Below are 22,456 nucleotides of genomic sequence, written 5' to 3'. Positions count from 1 at the left end.
GTGTATTCAAACCAGTAGTGGCACAGCTCCCACGAGCAGAATGTACTGTGTGCTGCAACAAAAGATCATTGTAATTATCATTTAATCTATCCGTTATTATTTTGACTGACTGATTACTCCTTTAGGAAGGTGGGTTTAGCAAAAGTGGGACATTAAAGTCAATATTGATTTCACCACAACACGGCTTCCCACTGAAAAGCCAATACTGTTTGTGTGACTTTGTTAGACTAAGTTGAACTTTGTGGAGGAGCGACTGTTTAAAATGAACTGGAACTTACAAAACACAAGAGCTTTAAAGTAAATATAAATTGCTCAGTTAGTGCAGTTATTACAGAGTTGTCTCTGATCATTGAGTTCACAAACAGAGCACACAGTGTCATCTTTATTTTTCTTGGAAATCATATTTTGAACACTGTCCCACCATAGTTTAAGGTGTGAGCAAAACTGACAATATTATATTGACTATTAGTGGATTCTATCATTACTAATTAACATGCAATGACAATGTGAAATCTTTTAATTGATTTAGCAGTTATAGGAAACACTGAATTATCTTAGTTAATATGGAGTCTTTACTATGAAACGCACTGTAGATCAGTGCCCCACTTTAACAGACAAGCTGCCCACTAAACCTTAGAAATAAAGGAGTCTTACTGGGTGTCATTAATCAATTCCCTTCAATAGTATCATTAATCAGTTCTATTTAAGATTTTACATGGATGCTCAGAAGGGTTCTACCATTTTATAAAAACATGACTGGTGTGAGTTAATGTTTGTTATAGTGCTCTGGAATATTTGCCAAAATGTGGCTCACTTTTGCTGAATTCACCCTCAGAAAAATGTCAGAAATACATTTACAATGATACAACAGTGACAGATCCTCATATTTGAGAAGCTGGAAGCAAAAAATGTTTGGTGTTTTTGCCTGATAAATAAAAAAATGATAATCAAAATTGTCCCTGATTTCTTTTCTGTCAGACCCTTGTATTAATAATGATAATACTCCACAATAAAACTTGACATTTAAGCAAATAGTACTGAAAATACATCCTTTTTCCAGCTCCTTTGAATATGAACAGTGGTTTTGTGTTTTCTCTGTTCTGTTTACAGCAAAGCAGCCAGCAGAGAGCAGCACATACCATCAAACCATAAGCAAACCAACCCACAACCACACTGCGCCCTGTTCAAAAACAGCAAACGGAGCCAGGAAATTTCACTCTAAAATTTATCAACAGATAAATATACAGCTCAAACATGACTTTAAACATCAAACATACAGCACACTATAATGGAAATGATATTCAGTGACAGTAGTATACTCAGAACAAAACCCCAAAGAACGGTGAGATTAAACGTTGACGACAAACAAACATACAAACAAAATATAACCATCACAGTTAAAATTTACCAAAAATGTCAAGTGTCGGTTTCTCTGCATACAGGTATAGCATCGGTTTAACAGATGCAGAGGGGAGACGTGAATGTGTACAGTATATGCCGTCATGCCAGTGGAATTAAATGGTAAAAATAAAGTGTATCAGATCAGTAAAAGATTCATACAACACAATCGAGAGCTAAGCAATCATAGTGAGCCATAAAGTGACTTAGCACTGAAGTCTTCATATATAGTTTTTGTTCTTTGGCATTGCACGTTTCAATCTGACTTCGGTCTACTGCAAAATTACCCACAAATCCTGAGACTGCAGGGTTTCATCCTAACTTACTGAAATCTGTTTTAATATCATTCATTTACAACTTTGTTCATGTTATTTTGCAGTAAAGATAATCAAGTGTATAGAATAACATTAACATTCTTACTTCTTTGGGGACATAAAAATTTAATTCACTGTCTTCTGCAAAATTTCTTTAACAATCTAGCTCAGTATTTACAAGGTAAAAATTTGAGCACTGATGAGCCGTGGACTTTAGTGGTGGCAGGTTTTCGGGGCGCTGACATTCCTCCATGTTGACTTAAAATGAGCTTTTCCCATGAGCCCCAAAGAGCTCGTTTATGTGTAGTGATTGAGTGCAGCACATTCCCACCTATTTTTAGGGCATTAGTCATGCCATGGGCCCCTGTAAATGACTGTAGGTGGACTCCCATCATAGTAATGTATCTCGTATTTCATGCTAAAATCCAATTCCTAATAATATAATGGTAGAATTAAACGGTCTGCTTAAGTGAAGTCTGGAAAGGTTTTGGAAATAAATCACGATCAGGTTTTGTGTCATGACATATAGTGAATTATTTCCTCCAGAATCAGCTAAGATACCTTCATTTGAACCTGGAAACCTTTGGGGGTCCATCTAAAGAGCCAGCTGCATATCTGAGCGATAGTTTGCTCTACTGCACATTGCACTCTCAGAGCAATTGTTATTTCAAAGCACTGCTGAGAGTAAAGCTCAAAATGCAAATCAGCTGGAATCACGTACGTTACATCCACTTTAACACCTACAAAAAACTTGGTTAAAAGCATGACCAGAACAAATGGAATGCTTATGGAAAGTCGCAAAGCTTGAGATGTGAATGCTGGCTTTTACAGTTTAATTTACAACCCATCCTTTGAATTTCAGGTGTGGATAATAAAGGAAACATGGTAACTAAAGTGTTAATAGAGAACTCAACAGCGCTGCAGATTACTGCATCCTCAACTCAGTCCCAATGACCTCAGAGAGCACTTTTCCTGGGCCTTTAGAGCTTTTGGGACACCTCTAACAACACTGGCGGATGACATCAGGACACAACGTTTTAATCATCGTATGTGCAGTCGTAAAACACAGAAATATCTCTGGCTGATTATCTGTGGGAGGGAGCGGAAGTCAGATGTGTAAAGCAGATATTCTATAAGCCGGAAATAGTACAGAAAAGATACAATCTTTCACTCCCAGGAAGAAATGAATATACAAGTGACTCCAATCATATACTATACAGGACAAATCTTTGGCATAAAAAGTAAAGCTATGGAGCCAAGGCATTCATTCTTATCAAACATCAGTGCTTTTAGGAAAACATACTGCAGATACAGTATGTTTATAATGGCCTTCAAAACCCCAACTCTTCTGGAAGCCCAGTTTTATACAATATGGCTTAAAGTGTAGGTATAAAAATAAATTTGCTATGTAACACAGCCCTGAGGGTTTTGTTGTCCACCAGTATTCATGCCGTCTCCACATCTCCACACAGATGTGGGTCTCCATCAGCAGCCACGCTCCGCTGGCTGGGAGTTACCTCCGTTCAGATTAGCTGAATTCCACAGCAAGTGTCCTCTGGCAAGCCACACTGTCACCTCAGAAACCTGTTTCCTGGACCCCCACCCACAAAAAAAAAAAATCAAGTCTCCAAAAAATATGGAGAATATTCTTCTCTTCCACATATGGAAGACTGAAGGGCCTGGTGCCACTGGGGCGGCTGGGCTGCAAGACCCCGTGCTATTGGATCATTCGTGACCCAATCCCTAATCGCATTGGCTCCTCTGCCCCCCCCCCCCCCCCCCAACTGCAAGTCTCAGTGATTCTTCTCCATCCAGTCCCAGCTTTCATCACTGTCCTTCCTGTTCTTTTCAGCCTCGATGATCTCTCTGTAGCGCCGGCGGAAGAAGCCCATCTGATAAAGAATGAGAGAAGCAAACATTTGTGTTAGTAAGGTGTATCTGTGCTCAGATGTGACTGCAGGAGTGAAAAACGTTTCAGCTCATTAACTATTAATCGCATATATTTTACATAAGTGCGGACCATTTTCCAAACCATACTATTACTTTTCAGGTGGTCACTGTTTTTCAGATAAGAAATGCATAACTATGACTTAGAGCCCAACCACTGGCTGATATTATCCCATATTAACTTATCAGTGATATCTTGGTACAGATATGAGAGGGGAATCAATCTCCTCATCTAACTCTTGGAGAGAAAACAAATAAACCTATTTTCCAAAATGTCGATTTTAGCAGTTAGTGCATTCCTTAGACATAATTCTCTAATAATCAGATTCATGGGATCCTTTTTATCCAATTTATTTTAAAAATATATTGTCTGATATAATTATATTTTTCAGCTTTATTGGTATTGGTATTGTATTGGTCGGGCTATACTGTGAACATTTAGTCAGCTCCTTTTAAAATCTTAAAAACTTTTTTTTCTTTTTTTTTTTAAATAAATATTTATTTTGATTACATTTCTGGACTCAATCCAGATCACTGTGTGGTAATGAAGTTGCTAGCAGTCCTACTTTTTGGAGCATTCAGGTGCGCTCCAACAATAAAAGACTTATGAGATTCAGCTGTAGCATGCAAGAAAAAAAAAAAAAGCCCTGCAACATTTCTCCTGGTTGTCTTTAGCTTGTATATGAAGTATTATTCAGCAACTAACTGTCAGGAGCGCCAGTGAATGAACCACCAGTGAGAGTTTATATAAAACATTCCCTTCTTTCAGCTGCATTATTACAATAATAACATAATTTAAGCAAGTAATAACTCAAACCTTAAGTTCACTGTGATAGATTATATCTTTAGTTAAAAATAATAATATCTTATTTAGACAAATATGCAAGTGGAGATTACTCCCACAGTGATGAAAGTGGAAATCTATGGATGTGTGGGAGATATGAACATCATGGCATGGTATGCTTTGAAAAATGCACAGCAGTAATGTAAAACATACACAGTTTGAAGTCAATAGGCTAAACCATGTGAAACCACCAGTATGGATGGAGGCAAATTGAAAACTTCCCCTGTAGGAATGTGTTGTTTCTCTAGAAATGTAATATTGTATTAGAATTCACATTTAACTGACCTATAACATGCATTTACAAAGTGTAATATAAAGGAGATACGCAGGGAGGGAGAGCAGTAGATTCTCGGTGTGTAGGTAAACAAAGCCACACTGCAATGCTGCCTCCCTCACTACGACTCCATTCATTTATCTGCATTTGGCTACTAAAGTTTATTGATACAGACCTGTACTCTCCTCAGGCATTTCCTGAAAAGAGCAATACAGGACATGTGCTGCTCTTGTAAGAGGGGTTTATTTTGGCAAGATCTGAGGACCTGGGGATCGGGGAGGGGGAATGTATCCCAGGACCAGCATTCCAAGGTTTAGTTGTGGTATTCCCGGTGGAAAATGAAGCAGTGAAAAAGAAAAGGGTTTTTGTGCTAACAGGGCCTCTGGACATCAGTGTAATTGCCATTTCCCCTTTAGATTCTTCTTTCATGTGAGTGGTATGGTGTGAATTATTGTCTGTGATTTGTCCTTTTCAAGCTCTAACCCCCACCTCTCCCCCTACCTCCAGCTGTCTCTGTACAGTTGAATACTATGCGGACGTCTAATCAGAGTTAGACACAGGGTTTCTGGCTTTGACACACAAGTTTGTGACCACTGCCTCTCATTTATGAGCAAAATCTTCCTAGAAAAACAAGCACTTTTGTAATTTGTTCAGCTGAATAATCTGTGTTCATGTGTTGCTTTACCTTCCAGAGTAGCACAGCTAACAGCAAAAAGATGAGGATTCCCACCAGAAGACTGATGGCGATGATCCAGCCCACTACGTAACCCCGCGGCTCCTGACTGTGGAGAGCCTCGAACACCAGCTGGAACACAACAACACTTAAGTCAGTCAGTGAGTCAACCTCAAATGCAACACACACAAGGCAGGGACACACGATGATTAAGCACATTAAGTCATGTGCTGCTAATGATGCAATGTAAGTGCAACAACAACCCAAACACATCTTGTTTCAGTCTCCTTTAGCTGTAGTCACAACTCATGACTTGATTCAAGAGGAGCAACACGCTAAGCAAAACTACCATCAAACAGCAGAAAACTGGACACTAATGGAGTTTATTTTATGCAGGACACATTCAATTCATCAGTCAGGCTCACAAGACAATACAAAACAGTCAAGATGCAGATTCATTATCAGTTTATCGTGTACAGTGTCACATTTCAGGCAAAAAAGGAGAGCCCTTACTCTTAAGGCGACCCAGGTCACACAGGCTGGTTTGGTGACCTTTGCCCCCACCCACAACTCTTAGCAGCACAAATTGTAAACAACTTGTTGTGCTGTAAAGCATATTTTCTTCACATCATAAGTGATCATTTTTAATGATTCAGCAGCGTGGCTCTGTTGATGACAGTGTCAGTCACTCAGTCGGTCGGATGGTCCACAACTTTGGTCCAGACTGAAATATCTCAACAACTACAGGGTGGATTAGCATGAGATTTTGTACAGACGCTCACAGTCTCCAGAGGCTGAATCCCGCTGACGTTGATGACCCAAACTGGACCTATGGTTGAATTTGTCCAGTGCTTTGGTTTAAGGGAAAATATCCATAAAGCTAATGCCATTTTCATTAGCCTCAGCTGTAGACTGTCATCACTGCTAATCAGCAGATACATTGTTACCATGCTAACACACTAAACTAATATGGCAAACTTCGTAAGCAATATACCCACAAAACTCAATCAGCACGTTAGCGTTGTCATTGTAAGCTTGTTAGTAAAGGAGGATGTTAGCATTTAGCTCACAGCATCAGTACAGCACCTCAGAGCTGCTAGCTTGGCTGTAGACTTGTAGTCTTCGTATTCATCATTAACTCCTACTGTCTAACAAGATTTTCCCTATATTTATTTATTTTTCACTGGCATTAATTACATCGCAGAGCTAATGAGTATGCTTAACCATCACTGCTTCATAAAGCAACGCCGATGCCAAACAAGTATTCGCTAAATCAGTGTAATTCAAAATAACATATCATCCACTCCCTTTTTCAGTTTGGAGAATGACAAAATGACTCCTTGAGGCCCAGAATGAGGCTGATTCGGAGACTTATCTCGCTCATTCTGGGAGGCTTGGCAACTCTTAAAAAATAGCCTGTTTCCACAATCAAAAAAAAATCTTTTCCCATGACATGAGTGAACGCTGACCTGCTGGTTCATCTGTCACTGACAGCAAACACAGTTCACTTTACCCGATGCACAGTGTAACGCCTAACTGCAATGAAGGGAAGTAGTATCCAGTGACAAATGCTGTATTTAATGTAATTAAGTGAACATAATTAAATAAATTTCTAGCAACATTACTTCTATTTGTGTGACAGTGAAATAACCACTTTAGCCGTATGCTTTGAAAATGTCCCTTTGAAGCTATTTCATATTTCTTCACGAGTCATTTTCAAAACAATTACTTGGACCACTTAAATTGATGTGCACTGAATTAACAGTGGTGCGACTTGAGTGAAATATTGCATTACTCTGCACCACAGCTGAGCCTGCACTAATGTCAGCCTTCAGCCCTTAAATGGAAAACAACACATTCACTAAGATCATGAAAGAGACGAGTTTATTTACTAATGATCTTAAACAAAGACAAATAACGTTCATTCTCCAAAATGTTACACAATTCTGCTTAATTTGTTACTGCAAACAATGGTGGGACAATTTCAGAACGGACTGAGGAATCTTGATGTTCAGAGCTGCACGGGACACGAATGTGGCATGAGACGCCAACTGTGAGGCAAGACAAAACCAAGTGGACAAGTGAAGATTAATCTCTCTGTTGAATAGTTTGCCACATTAACACCTCCCCCCTACCCAGAGCTCTGGAATCTAACTGTTGCTATGCATGCCAAAGTGCTTGCGTGAACGAAAAAGATGAAAGCTCTGCTGGTCGTTGCTCTTTGACTCTTAACTTGTGCGATCAGTTAATTCTGGGAATGTGTGTTTGAATGTGAAGTTCGTTCAACTCAGCTCTGTGATGCTCAGCATTTAACTTGGATACTTGTAGCGAAAAACATATGGATTTTTTATGTGGGTTTGTTTACATGTCACGGGTGATAAAAAGCGAGCGTGGCATTCTGCTGACAACCAGGAGGCTTGCTGTGAGCAATACAACCAGGGACCACAAATTACACTCTGCAGTGTGTACTCTAGCCAGCAGTGATCCTGAGGGAAAAGCTAACTTTGTTTACTAAAACCTAGGGGGGTAGTAGTCACTAGGTGCTGAAAGAGTGGCATGGTATGGACATATTCATACCAGGTCTAAATTTTCCAAGCACGTCTGGAGCTCAGGGTCAGCAGGGCTGCAGCCCGGTCAGCACCCCAATCACTTGAGAGATCCCACTGCGAGCTTAACGGGTGCTCAGTATAATCATCACATCTGATCTGTCGGGCCATTCAATCACTCAGCAAACAGTGGGGGGAGGGTCCATCCTTGAGCACAGCTGAGAACCCCGAAAACAGCCAATATAAGTGCCACCATACAGTATACCCACAGTTCCCAGCTGTCCCCTGGACTCACATCCTTCATAAATAATCCAGATTCCATACCCACATACTAGCGTCTAAGCCCTGAGCTTCAATAAGACTCTACCCTGCCACAGTGCCTCTGAGCAAGATACAGTTGCCTTACTAGCTGCAGCAGTTCTGCTCTGTAACCTAACCTGTGACTCTTAAGTCAAAGTGATTGAACATATTTTCTCACATATTTATTTGATTTTATTTTTATATATTTACATCTAGTGGTTTTAATTTAGGTTTTAAGAACATTTTGAGAAATCTCACTAGAACAATTCTCTATCGAAGAAATTGTCACTATGACCACAGGATTATTCAGAGTAACAGTTGTCGTCGCTGATCTGTTACTAATCTGACTTTAATGTTTTGAGCAGCGTAACTTAATTCTATTCATCCACATTGTGTTTGGGCTGGAGTCTGAAATTTAGCCAGATATCACATAAGGAGAGTAATGTTTACATACTATCTCCCTTTAAACTTGAAATAGCAAACATGTTAGGAAACAGTTGCATATTTATACATACAGCAGACAGGGAGCAACACTGACATTAACTTGGAGTTATCTTTCCGGGGACCTTTTAGCTTCTGTTTTGGTCTCCACCAACTCCTGAGAAAAACAACGGGTTATGTTCACCAGCTAATCGCTAACTTTGTTTGTCTGCTGTTTGCTGCTTGATAGATATTGTACAATTTGTTTTTCAGAGCTTCTTTGCTGAAAATAGCTCTGAAAGTAAGCGGAGAGGTGCTAAAACGTTAATAACAGCTGAAGAGAACTGCAGCGTGTGGAGATAGTTCTCTGATTACACAGAGCCAGCTGACCCATTGTCAAAAGAAAAATATTGATCAGAGCAGCTGTAAGTGGATTATGTATAATAAAACCTCCCCACTGATACTCTGTAGGATCAATACATTTATTTTGAGTGCTCTAAATAGTATTAGTGGTGTAGATGGTGCATTACTGTTGCTTTACTCACAGAAATGTCCTCTGGCAGGCCCTTTGGCACCTCCATGGCCTTGTCATTTACTTGCACGCTGCCCCTCGTCACAAACTGTATCACTGAGGAACTATCCTGTGGGTTGAGAGAGGGTGGATTACTGTTGCTCTAAGAATCACAATAACCTGCAACTGAACTTGTCAAGAACGTGACACATTTCTTACCCTCTTAAGAATTTCAGTGTTGAGCAGAAGTTTTATATCTATGCTCAAAGCCTCTTCTTTTAACTGTGGACCCAGACTGCAGGAGATTGTCATACATGCTCTTCCAGGCCGATCACAGTCCTTTAAAAAAAAAAAAAAAAAAAAGACAGAGAGAAGAAGAAAGAGAGAGTGGGAAAGAGCAGTGTGTGGGAGAGAGAAGGATGTGTGATGAACAGATGTTTCACTTCCAGAAAAATAAAAATAAGAAGAAGAATCCTCATAGGGAGTGACTGTCAGTGACCTCTGAAATGTCAAAGTGCAATGCGACGGCTGCATATTTACCAAGACTTTGCGTCCTGATTTGGAGAAGAAGGCAAATATGGAGTGGAAGATGCTCTCTTTGTCCTGAGGGATGGTGCACGGTGTTGGGTTCCTGTGAGGGGTGCAGTTGCCTCGACCGTCGGCCACCTGTAACATGCCATTGGTAGAGAAAAACGTGTTGACTAAGATTTTAGGTAAAATCACATCTAATGAATATAAATAAAGAATATAGCAGAGTTGAGTTAAAATAGGATGCGTGGCACGAAGGTGTTGAAAGCAGAGATATTTGAGTTTGATAGCAAAAATGTGGACACAAGCACTTTTGTCAACTGAACTGGCCCAATCCCACTATTGTTATGGGTCTCCAGGGCTCACAGGAAGTTCTCCCCAGCCAGAAGCTGGTACCCCTCCCAGACAGATTTCCCATATGGAGTGATTTAGAGGTGTCTGCTTTACTGCCCTGTCCCTGGGGGAACACTTCCCCTTTCCCCTCTTCTTAGTCCAACCTAAAGCTCGGAGGTGGAATCTCCTCTGGCCCTCCACACTGTCTGCTCTGCTACCACCCAGCATGTCTCAACTTTAATTGCTGAGCTTTCTCATGTCCTATGTTACTGCTGCCATTGTTGGTGTGAAGATTCATAGGCTCTACTAACTTTAACCTGATGAAATCCTCCACAAGAACAGAATTTTTGCAGTAAATTATGACGAATTAAGGTTTTGTACAGAACTACAGCATATGGAGCAACAGTCAGGAACTTGTATATCATGTCTGAACAAATAGAAGTCTGTATAAAATGTAAGAATATCTGCTATAAAATATAAGTGTGCAACTGTCTTGTGTGCCTCAGGCTAGACGGCGTGTTAACAGTGTTTATGATGGGGATGGTACGGGGCAGTAGCCAGGTCTGCAGGTGTCCCATTCCCATTTCGTGCAAGCTGTCTGATCCCCTGAAAGTGATTCCAGATGGGATCTAGGAGGGTGGGATACAGTCAACCCCGTCTGCCCATTCACAGTAAATACAATTAACAGCTTGAGCTCCCCCATGATCTACCTATATGAAAGGGTGCAATGCAAGGGTTAAGAAAACATTTAAACCCAGTGGGAGTATTGTGTTTCTTTATCTAAATGCAAAATGTTGTGAAACAAAATGGTCCGTTAGCTTCAGTAGCAACGTCAACACTTTTGCTTCAATTTTCACTGGCCCAGTGGTGCCTCACACTAAGCAAATTGCCCAAGACATGACAAAAAGCCCACCGGTTTAGCAGCTTTCTGTACATAAAAGTGTCCTCTGAGGTGGATACAGGCAGCTGCGCCATGAAGGGAAGCAAGACCAACAGGCATGGGCTGGATAAATGAAATAAAAATGTGGCTGCATGCAGGTGAATAAACTAATAAATAAGGTTTTGGGTTAGATAAATAATGTAGATAGACTGCTGTTGGCATCCACCTGTGTTTCAATGATGTGGAACATGTCAGCTCCGCTGCCAGCCAGCCGGTTGGGTATCCTGATGTCCACAGTGGAGCCAGGCAGCCTGCTGGGCCCCTTGTTTATGGCCTGGAACCACATCACACAGAGACAGTGAAAGGAAAAGAGAAGTGAATATATATGAGGAAACATAAAAATAGTGAAAATCCTATACACTCCATGAATACAGTACCTGGAAAGTGAGATTGAGAGGCTGAAAGTTGCACTCCATGTCTTCTAGCTGCACAAAGCGCGAGGCATCGATGGAGTTTCCGTACATGAAGGAGCTCGGTGTCACCACCCTGCAGACAATAGTGTTCAGGAGAGATACCAGATGATGCACTGACAAAAAAATATATTTACTTAAATGTTATTAAAAAGAGTGTCATAAAAATGTTTGGCTTCAGTCATGTTATTAGCTGGAGTTTTTGTGAGGAGCTGAGATATGAGTCAGATGTGTCAAGCTTTGCTCTGAGGCCTCCCTCCACATTAAAGACAGAGCACACACAGCAGTCTTATCAGATGTCAGAGTTCTGGCAGATTTGGGCTGTTTTACATCTCTCTCCCTTCTCTGTGAAGCAGAGCTATGATAAAGCGTTCAGAGATAAGCCTTTTCAAGTTGATAGGCTCCATACTGACAAAAGCACTCCCTCTGTTCCCCAGAGCCAGCAGATGGGCAACAAGTTCAAGTCTCCACTGGAACATTGTTGTTCTTACCCAGTAATAGTTGTGTCAGTCTCATGAACCAGAGGGATGGACAGATCCAGACTGTTGTCGGAGAGTTTGTGCTCAGGATTGGCGCTACAGCAAACAAGCAACAATGCAGTTATTCATTTTGTAAATCAATTCAAGTGCAGGATTAAATTCAACTGGAAAAATATTTTTACTCTATGGGGCATAAAGGTGGGCACATTTATGAGGATAACTCAGCATTTTAATTCACAGCAAAATAAATATTGTTTGGTTTGAGCTGAAATGTGATTCTTAATACTTGCCTTTTTGCTTGAACTAAGAACTGCAACGTGTCATTTTCTCCCGAGAGCTGACTTGTGTCAAAAATCACTGCAAAATGATACTGAAGAGAAAAAGACAAAAGCAAACCAGGGCATCATTGACTGCACTCTCAACCATGAAACTGTTTTCCATGTGATACAGTATGTCTGTTGTGAGATGCTGCACTTTTTTCCATGCAAAAATGCCACAGCACCAGGTGGCTTCTGTACACCAACGCACTGCGATTTACTTCAGTTTGAAGTCGCTTGGCGCTACCTTAGTCTGTGCTCTCATGAAGGGAAATCCGACGCTGCATTTGAGGAAGTCCAAATCAACAAGCTCACAGGAAATACCCTTCTCTTCCTGCAAAAAGACAGATAGACAGGGGAGTGAGAGGGAGTGATAAAGACCGACAGACTGGAGACAGAGTGGGTGACACTCGTGGAGACAGAAGACACAAAGAGGAAGACACAGATGAGGAGACGCAGACTGGGACTGGAGGAATCAGTTTGGATAAGTTAACAGGTAAAAAGCATCTGCAGGGGCTTTGAACTTTGGTAACTTCAGTGCAAATATATAAAATGTAATTTACGACATATGCATGACAAAAAGTAATGGTCTACTGCAGCTTTAAAAACACAAACACAGACACACACACACCTGCCAACATGTACAGTATACGCAAAGTTCATTGTAAGAAAAGACAATATATGTAAAATAATAGGTCCTTGTTTCTTATTGAAGTTCCAAATTAGGTTAAATGAAGAATGTACAAAGCAGTGATGGCACACACACATCTTAGCGGGTGGGTAATTGGACAGCCTCCAGGCTGTGTGTTTGGAAGCTTGTCTAAACAATATGGAGCTTCACCGGCTGCGCTGTGTAAACACTCAGGCCTTGACCCTATGAGGAGTAAGAATTCTTTTAGCCAGAGTTCACTGACAGTTTGTCAGCTGAGCTCGTGTGCTGGGAGCATGAAAGACGGCAGAGATACTTCACAAAGGAGTAGACTAGTGCTCCTGGAATATTTAGCGGAGAGCTTAAGGTAAGTCATACAAAATATCTGCATGCTTGTCCTGCTGCCCAGTTGGAGCCTGTGTTTATAACATGTTTCCAAATGTGATAAAGAAAAGAGGTGTGAAGGTTGTCTCTGCTGACATATTTAAAGGTACATGACCATCCACATATCATCCACACTCCAATTCCCCTTATTCAGCAGATTCCCAGTGTCAGTACAGGGTGTGGCCGTGTCCTCAATCTTCATTAAGTCAGCTTAAATAAGCGGTGTTGCCCTTGTAGAGCCAGCTCTGTGGGGGTGGGGGTGGGGTTGGAGGCGAAGGGGGGGGGGGGGGGGGGGGGGGGGGGACCCCAGAACAACTGGCAGTGATGGAATTTCCTCTATTTCCTGTATTCCTCTGTGCTGCTGTGCAAACACCGCCTGTCCCATGGGGCTGGGCAGGATTGGGGAAGTCAGCCTGTTTACCCATCACCCACCTGGCAGCCCTTGAGAGAGAGCAGAGCACTCAGACATATGGTGTGCTGGGCCTCTAAACGACAAAGTCTGTTTGTTCAGCACTTCTTCACTTTCTTTCTCTTTGCTTACTTTCTCTGTTCTTTCTCTGTCAAATACATGCTGGGATTTTCACAAATGGCAGGAGCATTAAATATCACCGTGATTGTTTACTCTGCTTTAGTGTCAGCTGAGGCTTCTACTGCAGCAGTATGTCAGGGAGGATGACAATACACAGGAGCCACGCGGTTCTGCATGTTCTGCATGTCTCTTTACACCTCCATCCCCTTTGTACATGGAATTGGTATTTGTACAGTTGGCCTTACTTTGGTCTACCTTTTCCAAACCATTGTCATCACCTACTTCTTACTCACTACGCAGATATGACGATCTACCTTTGGCTTTCATGGCATGTGCAAAGCTCTGCTTCAAAGCCAAGAAAACCAGTGGTTCATATATTCTCCAGTTTTGAAGGTCTGCTGAAATTCACAGCTTCACACATTTCTCAGTTGCATTCCCAATTTCTGGGCTTTTCACCACGATGCTCCTTTGTTCCAACTCTTAAATCACCAGAAGTCAGTGGTGGAAGAAATATTCAGATCCTTCACTCAAGTGAAAGCAACATTTAGTCAAAGTCCTGCATTCAAAATGTAACTTCAGGAAACAGAAGTCTTAAAAACAACTATAATTAATTACTGAAGTTTTAGATTGACATAGTACATAACATTGAAGATGAATCTGATTATTCAACATATAATTTTGCATACATGTTACATAGAGACATGGACAATACCCATAAATATGAAGCAGCACAACTGCTACATTAACACGTGAGTAGGATTTTAATATTATAACTGGTGGAGGTGAAGCTAACTCTATATATATTGCTTTCTGTTTTAATCTAACAAATCATAATTTACAGGCAGGTATTTTTTGTGCATAAAAGAAACTTTAGTTTCAAGCTAAATGAATAGAGTATTTCTCTGGTGCAGTGGAGCAGACATATAAACCACTGCCAGAAATACAATGGTGCAAACATCTGCTACACCTCTGCCCTTCAAAAAAACAGACTACCCAAACATTTGAGAGATAAAAAAAGAAAACACAGAAGCCAGCGCAGCAGTCCCACGGGAGTGAAGGCAGTGCTCCTAAAACCAATTCACCTCCACAGCTCTCTGACAGCTTGTGTTGCAAGAACAACAGAGATAACACACCCCACTCTTAAATATGAGGGGAGTACAAATCCACTCTTCGCTCACTGGAGAAAAAGCCATAGGGGGGGACTGGGAGAAACTTTCACATCGTCACCTCAGACTTCTCCTGCAGTAATTAGAAAAGTCTGAAGCATGTGGCAGTAAATCTCCTCGGTGGCCTCTTTGTCATCTCTTCGCAGTCTTCACTTCCTGTTCCCTTTGTGCAGCAGGCCGTCCTGACTTATCAGATTCCCGAACAATAAGAGGCTCTGTGGCTGCCAGCAACCTGATACTTAATGTCAGCCTGGTTCATTAGATTAGCTATGAAACTGAAACTGAAACACTGTTTTTCTAATAGTTGCCTGCAGCATGTGTTCTATTTAAATTCAATTTCAGCTTTGTTTGGGGTTTTTTAAATCATGACACAGGGTTTGGTGCTTTACAGAGATGGTCCTATCCATCACAGGGTTTAAAAAAAACCCAGCTGGTTGATGAACATGAGGTCCTTTTTGAGGGGAAAAGCCTTCCTGATGGAAGCACTGAAAAAGCTGCCGAACGCATGCAGGCTTGTGTCAGAGCACTCTGTCTGACGTGGCGTCTCTCTCTCAGCTGTGAGCGGACCTGCTGTGCTCTTTGCGACAAGTGAGTGAACAGACGAGAGCAGAGGCAGAGGTGGCTGCTGTGAAATCCATCCACATACTGTGGGGTCACAAGGAAAATCTCTCAGGTTTAATGTGGGACGGCAGTGGGAAGATATTTCTTTAACAGGACGCTGAAATAGTTTTGTTTTACAGGTCAAAGGATGTGAGGAGCAGGTCTGATCGATACCTCCATTAAACTCAGTCATTATCCTTTGCCAATCTGTATCTACCCCCCTCAGTTCGGCCCTAGGGGAGTCTTCTGACACCGAATAACACAATTTGAACGGTGCATAAATCAAGCTTGAGGTAATATGAAGTATGTGATTTGTTCTCATGCAAACAGCTCATATGTTGTTGACATGGTGCGTCTGTCTTAAATGAGTCAAAGACGCGTATGACAGGTCAGCCAGAGGAGCTGCCCTGTGAGACGGGACAGCTGCTGCTGCTGCTGGGGCTCTCCAGCTCTTCATCCTTTCATCTACAGGGCTGCATTTACGGCTCAGCCGGAGCTTTAAGTTCCCGCAGGTCTGTCTTTTTGCATGCTTCACTGTTTAGACTGAGCTCCTGACACATCATCAGTCTTTTTAAATAAACTATCTTTGAGAAAACGTACATCTCGGTGGAAAACTGATGATATTCAGCTGATAAGTGAAATATGGCCATATGTATCATTTCAACTTCAATTTCCTCGTCAGATTTCAGAAATAAACATGAGCACCTGAGTAAATAAACACATTCTTCAGGAGCCACAACAGACCTTCTGCCAAAAGTTGATGTAGAAAACTTCTCTGGAGAAGTTGAAGTAGATGTTGGTGTCATAGGCGTCGTCTCCGGTGTTAGAGATGGTCAGGTTCAAGGAAACGTTCTTCACTCCCCCGAGGGCCAAATGGGGCTTGCTGTGCACCCTGATGGGAACATAAAGTAAACAATGTATTTCAGCGTATAAATAAACTTCTTATAACAACTGTGGGATGTTACAGGGGGAAGTGTGAGTAAAGATTTATATTAACAAGGAAGGCAAGTTTGTTTTACTTTGAAATTTTTACTGTAAAATATAAGTAAACAAAGAGGAGAGCCCTTAAAATAGAGGATGTGCTTGTATTTGCAGAAAAACAAAGAATATACAAAGAAAAATGACGAGTGGTTACCATGACAGACCTAAACTGTCAGTAAATGCACAGAGAGCAGATGATACACAATAAAAAGAGAGGGAACTCCCTAACTATGGAAAAACATATGGATATCCTCCAAGCATGCGTCATGGTTCCACTACCCACACCCACATGGCCTATGACGTCAGCTTGCTTCCTCAGTACAGGAGGAAAAGGCAAAGACGGCGGATGAATCTAAACTGTGAAGTTGAAGGTTTTTACCCAGAGAGCAACAGTTTCCCATGAAGCCTCAGGTCTGCAGCGCAGTCATCTGACAGGCAGTTCTTCTCAAACCAAGTCTGAGGAGGAAACAGTAAAGTACACAGTTCATATGACCTCATGCTGCCCATGCACTGAACACACTGACTCCATATTCAGACTAGGGGGCAGTGTTGTGTTGTTGTTGGAGATATCCAGGAGATTTTTATCTGTCTGATCTCTGTTTTAATTAGTCAGAGGAAGAGCTTTGGTTTGAGGCTACATCATGAAAGGAAACTTAAGTCAAGCGTCAGAGTTGCTGCTGCAGATAAATGAATTCTGTAGGTGGTGAAAGACGCAAATCCCTCAGTTTTTCAAGAAGTGCAGACAGTGGGGAAACACATGTGGGGCAGGTTAGAGGTGGTTGCAAAGAAAATAAATGAATCAGTCTTTTTGGACTCCACTCAAGAAAAGCTAACACAGACAATAATAAGCTGGTAACGAACACCGAATCATTACAACCCCAATTTGAGCTATTTCCTTCATGCCCTCTGTGACTGTGTCAGGTGTGAGGAGAATTTAGCCTTCAGTGGAATCAGCTGAGGAAATGAACTATATCAGAAAATAACTGTGATCCTCTCAATTCAAGAGCAAGACTGATATAAAACACTGTTGCAACACGTGTGAACTGAACTGTAAATTGATAAAAGCGCAGGGTAATTTAAGTATCGGTATCTAAGTAAGTGAATTAAAAAAAAAGACATTTAAAAACTATCTTCAATTGGAGATGGTCTTTTCAAGGTCAACTCCACACACACTGAAAAAACGAGAAGCTGTGAAACCTTCAGCAGCTCCATTTGTTATGCTGTCAACCCTTATTTTACCTCATTTCTCACTGCGATCTTGTTTCCTTTCCTCCATCGTAGCACCGGAGTGAGCGCAGGCAGGTCTCGCTCCTGGTGTCCCGTCAGCACATGCTTTCCCAGGCTGTAAGCCACCTCGAACGTGATGGCTGTGAACACGTCCTTCACATCTTTCTGCAGAGACAATAAACAACAAGGCTATTTTAAAGAAATTTGCCCGACCATAGACACAAAACTGTTAAAATAAATTTGAACTTATATGAACAATAACTGGCATGTGACAACCCGGATGATTATGGTAGTTTATCATCTTTCTCTGACTGAGGCCTGGAGCAAAGACTGATTACACTGCAGATTATCAGAACATCATACAGTTATCACTGTTATTACTAAACAAAAGATCCACACGGTTGTTTGCTGATGTAAATATACAGATAAACCACAAAATGACCTGAATTGATGAATATATTTCTATTTTGTCATTTTGCTGAACGTAGTAATAACAGGGTCATCGCTGACAGTTTTCAGCAAAGTGAACACACAGACTTTTTAAATCTGCTGGCTCTGCCTCTGAGAGCAATCTTTTCGTTTCTGGGGGCTCCATCTGAGACCACAAAAGAAGTGTTTGATTTGGCATCAGGTCTGGAAACAATGCAGACAGAATGAAAACAGAGCTAAATGTGATCAAATCCCATATCTTCATTAGATGACAGCTCTGAAAGACATACATGGGAAAAGCAGATACTGATGTTGCTTTTTCATCTCTTCTGTCCATTACAGTCACGCTCGGCTCTTTGATAGCTCGGTGGGTCTGACTCTCATCTTGGTGTCTAAAAACTGCAGCAAAAACACACACACAGACAACCTGTGCCCCTTTGCCAGACTGATGTCTACCAACACGGAGCCGAACCCACAATATAAACACAAATGTCTCTCCTGTGTTTTCCGGTGGTCACTTAGGCCACTCGTTCTTTTGCACTTTCTCTTTTTTTGTCTATTATCAGAGCATTTTCCAGTGTCCACCCACCCATCCTCTTTCCTCAGTCAGGGCCAGTCTGGGCTTTGGACACATTAGGCAACAGCAGTGGGGAACCCACCCAACTCATCAGCAGTGAGAGAGTTACAGCAGGAAAGAGCAACCGTTAGCGCAGGACATGAACAGACAAAAACAGAAGATTTGGGACTCACTTGGGAAATCGTGCTGGACACAGATAAAAATGTGGTGTTGTTGATAAAATCAGAGAATTTTTAGCAATTTCTGGTCATTATCTGGTTGGCTCTACAGTTGGCAACTGAAAATAGGGCTACAAAATATATTTATTTTCACTATCAATGAATCTGCCTGTTACTGACATCTTAAAATTGTTTTGTGCAGCCAGCAGTTCAAAACCCAAAGATTTACAATTTACTATATAAAACTCAGAAAAAGAGCAAAATATTCATATTTGAAAAGTGGAACAAGGGAAACAAGAAAAAGCATCTATGCTATGCAAGCAGCTCTGTGGTGTTGATACTTTGAGCTCTGTGCTAACATTCGAATGTTAATGTTCACATTGACTAACGTGCTGATGCTGATGCTGTCTGACTGTGGCACTTGAACAAAGCAGTACCTTCAACCTTCCTCTGTGTACGGGCTGCAGTTCGGTGACAGGAAGCGTTGAGGGCAGCAAGTGTGTACAAGAAGGGGAAAACGTGTCAGTCAGTCACAACCTGCACAATAAAGCAAGCTAATCTCTGTCACAATGTACTTAAGTGTTTTTAACACTATTTCAGATTGTAATTCTTTCATTTAGACAGCTTTCGGGCCTCCACTACCCAGTATTCCTGGTCAAATGAGCCTGGGTAAGGCAGATGATAAAAAGACTTTGACCTCACATCCATCCCTGGAGTACAAGTCATGCCTCATTGGGCTTTCAGAGACAGTGTTGTTCTAAGAGTATGTCGGCTCAGCTGGGAGGTAACATGACACGGTGTGGTGCTGGACGAGTGGTGGTGTATACAATGTAAGGTACTGGCAAAACCTTCAGCCTCAGTAGCCATTAAAGCAGAATGCTTGAAATGGCCCCTGTCCTCTGGCCTCTGAGTGAACTGACCCCCTGGGAGTTCACTGCTCGGGTCTCCAGCCCCAAACTCCCACAGCTTATCTCACATTTTCACAAGCCTCAGGAGAACTGGGGGACATAATGACTTGAAATGAAATTCTGTGTTTTTGCACAATCTCATGCTTTAAGGGAGACTTTTATGTACAAGTAAATAGGCATAATCTTTCCATTACACTACTGTGCTTTAGAGGGATCTATTATTGTGCATGAAGCGATCTATTATTGTGCAGATACAGGATGACTTTCTGCTGGAAGCACAGGCCTACAGCCCCCAAGACTCACAGAGAGCTTAGATTAGAATTGCCAGAGGCTGTTCAGTAACACTTGGCCTAAGCTTTTATTATCCCTTGATCAATGCTGCCAATTGCCCCACCCGTATCCACGCCCCTGGTCCGGTCATTTACTCCCTCCTGACCCTGCTTTTAATTCCTATATTTATGGAACAGAGGAGTTCCTGAGCTCCAGCTGAGAGAGACACCAGCTAGTGTTAACTGCCTGCTACCTATAATCTTATGGAAAGAAACGCAACAACTGTTCCTTACATGACGGCAAGTTTACAAGGGAAAACTTGTGACAGGTCATTCTCTGCTCAAAGGCTTCCACTGTGTAAATCCTCATGCAAACATAAAGGCCGCTCTATCTGATCTCAGAACAGATAGAGCAAGTCTGGGATTTATGTTATTTAAAGAACATTACAATAGAAGTGCAGATATGAAACAGAAGGTTTCAATAGTGTATGGCATTTGAAGGAAAAAAAAAGAAAAACATTCTTCCTCTGACATACTGTTACAAAAAGCTGAACTCATGCAATAAAACACACCCTTGCTCAGTTTAATACAGTCAGGGGGTTTTGCTGATACAGCCTTGGCCAGTAGCTGATGGTGGCTAAAGCTAATGTTTGTTAGTGACTCAGTTTGTCGACTTTATGACTTTTGGCCGACTTTTCTACTTGTGCTCAGTTGCACTGTGGTTTCGCATGTCACAGATAAACAACTGTTTTATCACAAAAGTAAAACAAAAAGTAAACGTGCTGCCAGAAAGACATGTTTTTGTTTCTGACTCTGCTTGGAGAAACAGTTGACCAATCAGGGCTTTGTGGGCAGGGTTTACAATGTTGACATCATCAGCGCAGTTTACATGATTCTTTCGGCCCTATTCATCAGGTTAGGGCCATGTATTTCTATCTGACACACAGCAAAGTGAAACTCTCAAATTTTACACATAGTGGCTTTAAATAAGTTGAATAAGACTTTTTTTTGACAGTATCCTTAGAGTAGGAAATAAAAAAGGTCAGTTTCCTGCAAGGTCACCTAAAAACAGTCTGAACCCTCTCATCATCCCAGGGACAAAATTACTTATTAATGGTTGCAGTCATACTGTCAAGATGCCAGCAAACTCAGTGGGAAGCAGCTGTTTTCCAGCAGTTCCCACCATACTTTGGTAACTGTAAATTCTCAACTATAGGATGGAAATCTGCATGTTGGGATATTTTATGACACACTTGATACAAACCTCTTCCTCCCTGTATGCATTATTCCTATAGTTAACTCATGGGATGGAGGACAGCTTGCCACTCTGCATGTTTTGAAAGAAAACAACTGGGAATCACACCTTCACCTACACCTTCGCAACACCGTCTCTCTGCGGAACAAGGTTTCTGTCAGTATACTATCTCTGTGTTTATGTTCACACTCAGGACCCATTCATTTAGTACAGCAGAGCATAACTCGCCCCCTTACCAACCATTCTCTCCCCTTGATTTCCCTCTAAGCTGTCCGTATGCCTTTTTCCTACACTTGATGCTTGCATGTTTTAGCAACATAAAGACTGCCGATCTATGAATGTTGAAAGTATTTTATAGATTTCACCCTGAACTCTTTGAGTTTCACTCTAGAGCTGCAGGCTCTGACTCTAACATGTTTATCCGATCAACAGGATGGCAATGCACCAAGCTGCACCCGTCATGCTCACAGAGCAGCTCCGCCATGGTGGGTGCGGGGAGGTTGACGTCAGGCTGCAAAAGGCTCTGATCCTCAGTTTAAACGCCTCATGCTTGGCTGAAGTGCACAAGAGCTCCTCTCTCAGCCAAACCATTCCCTCAAAAGCATATAGTCTAAGTCTGGTCGTGGGAAGTCTTTATTAACTCGTGAGCGAAATGCGCTCACAGCTCTCCTTTTTAGGACAATGGGTGTTTGGATGACTTGCAGGTTGAGGCCATTTCATTCAAGGGCTAAACTCCAGGGAATCTTAAAAGCTTTTTAGTGACGTGATGAATGAATTCAGCCTGTCAAAGGTTAGGGTTATGAGTGTATACTGAGACAAAGGGAGACAACTTGAAATAGAGAGAATTTACAGTAATGTCTGCAGCATACGGCAGACATGCACTTAAGCAGTTCATCTCAGCTTGTCCTTGAAAAAAGTCTAGAAGTAAGACTATTACTGAGATGTTTCGTGTGTAACTCTCTGTCAGATCGACTACAGGTCAAACTATAGCAGCTGCTCAGCTCACAACAGGTTAGCAGATGTTGGGAAGCCTAGAAATAACAAACTGTGTAGGAGCAGGAAAGAGTGTCATCCACTTGTTTTGGTTAGG

At 41.6% G+C, this 22,456-nt stretch overlaps 1 protein-coding gene across 1 annotated transcript in view; it reads right to left on the bottom strand.

Annotated features, from left to right (window-relative positions):
- Positions 1 to 1,211: 1,211 nt before the first annotated feature.
- Positions 1,212 to 22,456, bottom strand: part of itga9 (integrin, alpha 9) — a 48,068-nt gene continuing 26,823 nt past the window's right edge. Inside the window, exons 16-28 of the mRNA XM_071480974.1 lie at positions 17,783 to 17,935; positions 16,923 to 16,999; positions 16,307 to 16,454; positions 12,482 to 12,568; positions 12,208 to 12,287; positions 11,930 to 12,013; positions 11,406 to 11,514; positions 11,195 to 11,302; positions 9,768 to 9,893; positions 9,447 to 9,566; positions 9,262 to 9,357; positions 5,463 to 5,582; positions 1,212 to 3,604 (exon numbers count right to left, since the gene is read on the bottom strand). Coding sequence (XP_071337075.1) covers positions 3,506 to 3,604; positions 5,463 to 5,582; positions 9,262 to 9,357; positions 9,447 to 9,566; positions 9,768 to 9,893; positions 11,195 to 11,302; positions 11,406 to 11,514; positions 11,930 to 12,013; positions 12,208 to 12,287; positions 12,482 to 12,568; positions 16,307 to 16,454; positions 16,923 to 16,999; positions 17,783 to 17,935 — 1,407 coding nt within the window. The 3' untranslated portion in view covers positions 1,212 to 3,505. The remainder of the gene's footprint in view (positions 3,605 to 5,462; positions 5,583 to 9,261; positions 9,358 to 9,446; positions 9,567 to 9,767; positions 9,894 to 11,194; positions 11,303 to 11,405; positions 11,515 to 11,929; positions 12,014 to 12,207; positions 12,288 to 12,481; positions 12,569 to 16,306; positions 16,455 to 16,922; positions 17,000 to 17,782; positions 17,936 to 22,456) is intronic.

This window comes from Trachinotus anak, unplaced genomic scaffold, assembly GCF_046630095.1.
Source record: "Trachinotus anak isolate AG129_WGS33_773 ecotype Australia unplaced genomic scaffold, CSIRO_AGI_Tana_v1 ptg000007l, whole genome shotgun sequence".
In the NCBI taxonomy this organism is placed as follows: domain Eukaryota; kingdom Metazoa; phylum Chordata; class Actinopteri; order Carangiformes; family Carangidae; genus Trachinotus; species Trachinotus anak.
The sequence above is the reverse complement of the archived record's forward strand: the minus strand, read 5'-3'. Positions and strand labels throughout refer to the sequence as shown.